We start from the raw sequence: 962 nt of genomic DNA on the forward strand, positions 1-962 counted from the left end.
GCAGGGCGGTGAGCGCCTGCCCTCGCCTCCTCTGGCCACAGACCCCAGAGGGACGGGCCGCAGGGCTGGGCGTGAGGGGGCGCCGGGCCCTCACCTGTTCCCAGTCCAGGGCGCTGGCCACCCGGAGCTCCCCCTTCTCGGGGTGGACGGTGAAGTGGCCCAGCCGGTTGCCCCCCACGAGGCTGTAGGTGACGGCGCTGTTCAGGGGCCCGTCCTCGTCCGACGCAGACACCTGCCGCGGGTGGGCAGTGACGGAGGCCGCGGGTGGCCAGGGCCTGCCTCGGGGACCCGCCCGCCCCAGCAGGCATCACGGCCCAGCTCACGCCCGCATGGAGCCCCGGTGAGGAGCCGGGCCTGGAGCCCGGCCGCACCCCTCGGCGACCCGTCGGGGTGCACGGGGTGCCGTCAATGTCCCCACCCCGGCTGCCCTGCAGGGGGCAGTGTGGGGGCCGAGGCACGGTGGGCACCCTCGGCTGGCCGGCGCCTGGGGCAGTGTCCACGCCGCCCTCACCGTGAGCACCAGCTCCCCCGCCGTGGCGCTCTCCAGCACCCTCGCGTGGTATGTGGCCCGGGGGAAACGTGGCCGGTGCTCGTTCACGTCTGTGATGTTGACCACGACCGTGGCCACGTCGCTGATGGGGGCGGCACCCAGCCGGCTGCACTCGAAGGACAGGAAGTACACGGGGCTGGTCTCGAAATCCAGGCTGCTGTCCACGTATAGGACCCCTGAGGAGGCCAGAGGCGGCGGCCAGTGAGGAGCTGAGACCTGGGTGGGGGGGGGGCGAGGGCCTGGGCGAGGCCTGGGGAAGGAGCTGGGCCCCCCACTCCAGCTGCCTTTCAGAACCCACCTTGGCCTCCCCCTCCCCCTCCCCAGCTCCTCCCCTCCCCTAGCTCCTCCCCTCCCCAGCTCCTCCTCCTCCCCCAGCTCTCCCCCTCCCCCAGCTCCTCCTTCACCTCCACCC

General features: G+C 73.5%; 1 protein-coding gene across 1 annotated transcript in view; it reads right to left on the minus strand.

The window, feature by feature from the left end:
* Nucleotides 1-962, minus strand: part of LOC105854586 — a 54,377-nt gene that overhangs the window by 6,471 nt on the left and 46,944 nt on the right. The window contains exons 8-10 of the mRNA XM_012734631.1: nucleotides 512-766; nucleotides 324-428; nucleotides 95-232 (exon numbers count right to left, since the gene is read on the minus strand). Of these exons, the coding sequence (XP_012590085.1) occupies nucleotides 95-232; nucleotides 324-428; nucleotides 512-766 (498 nt within the window). The remainder of the gene's footprint in view (nucleotides 1-94; nucleotides 233-323; nucleotides 429-511; nucleotides 767-962) is intronic.

Source organism: Condylura cristata, unplaced genomic scaffold, assembly GCF_000260355.1.
Source record: "Condylura cristata isolate star-nosed mole 26May11 unplaced genomic scaffold, ConCri1.0 scaffold00062, whole genome shotgun sequence".
NCBI classification, from domain to species: Eukaryota; Metazoa; Chordata; class Mammalia; order Eulipotyphla; family Talpidae; genus Condylura; species Condylura cristata.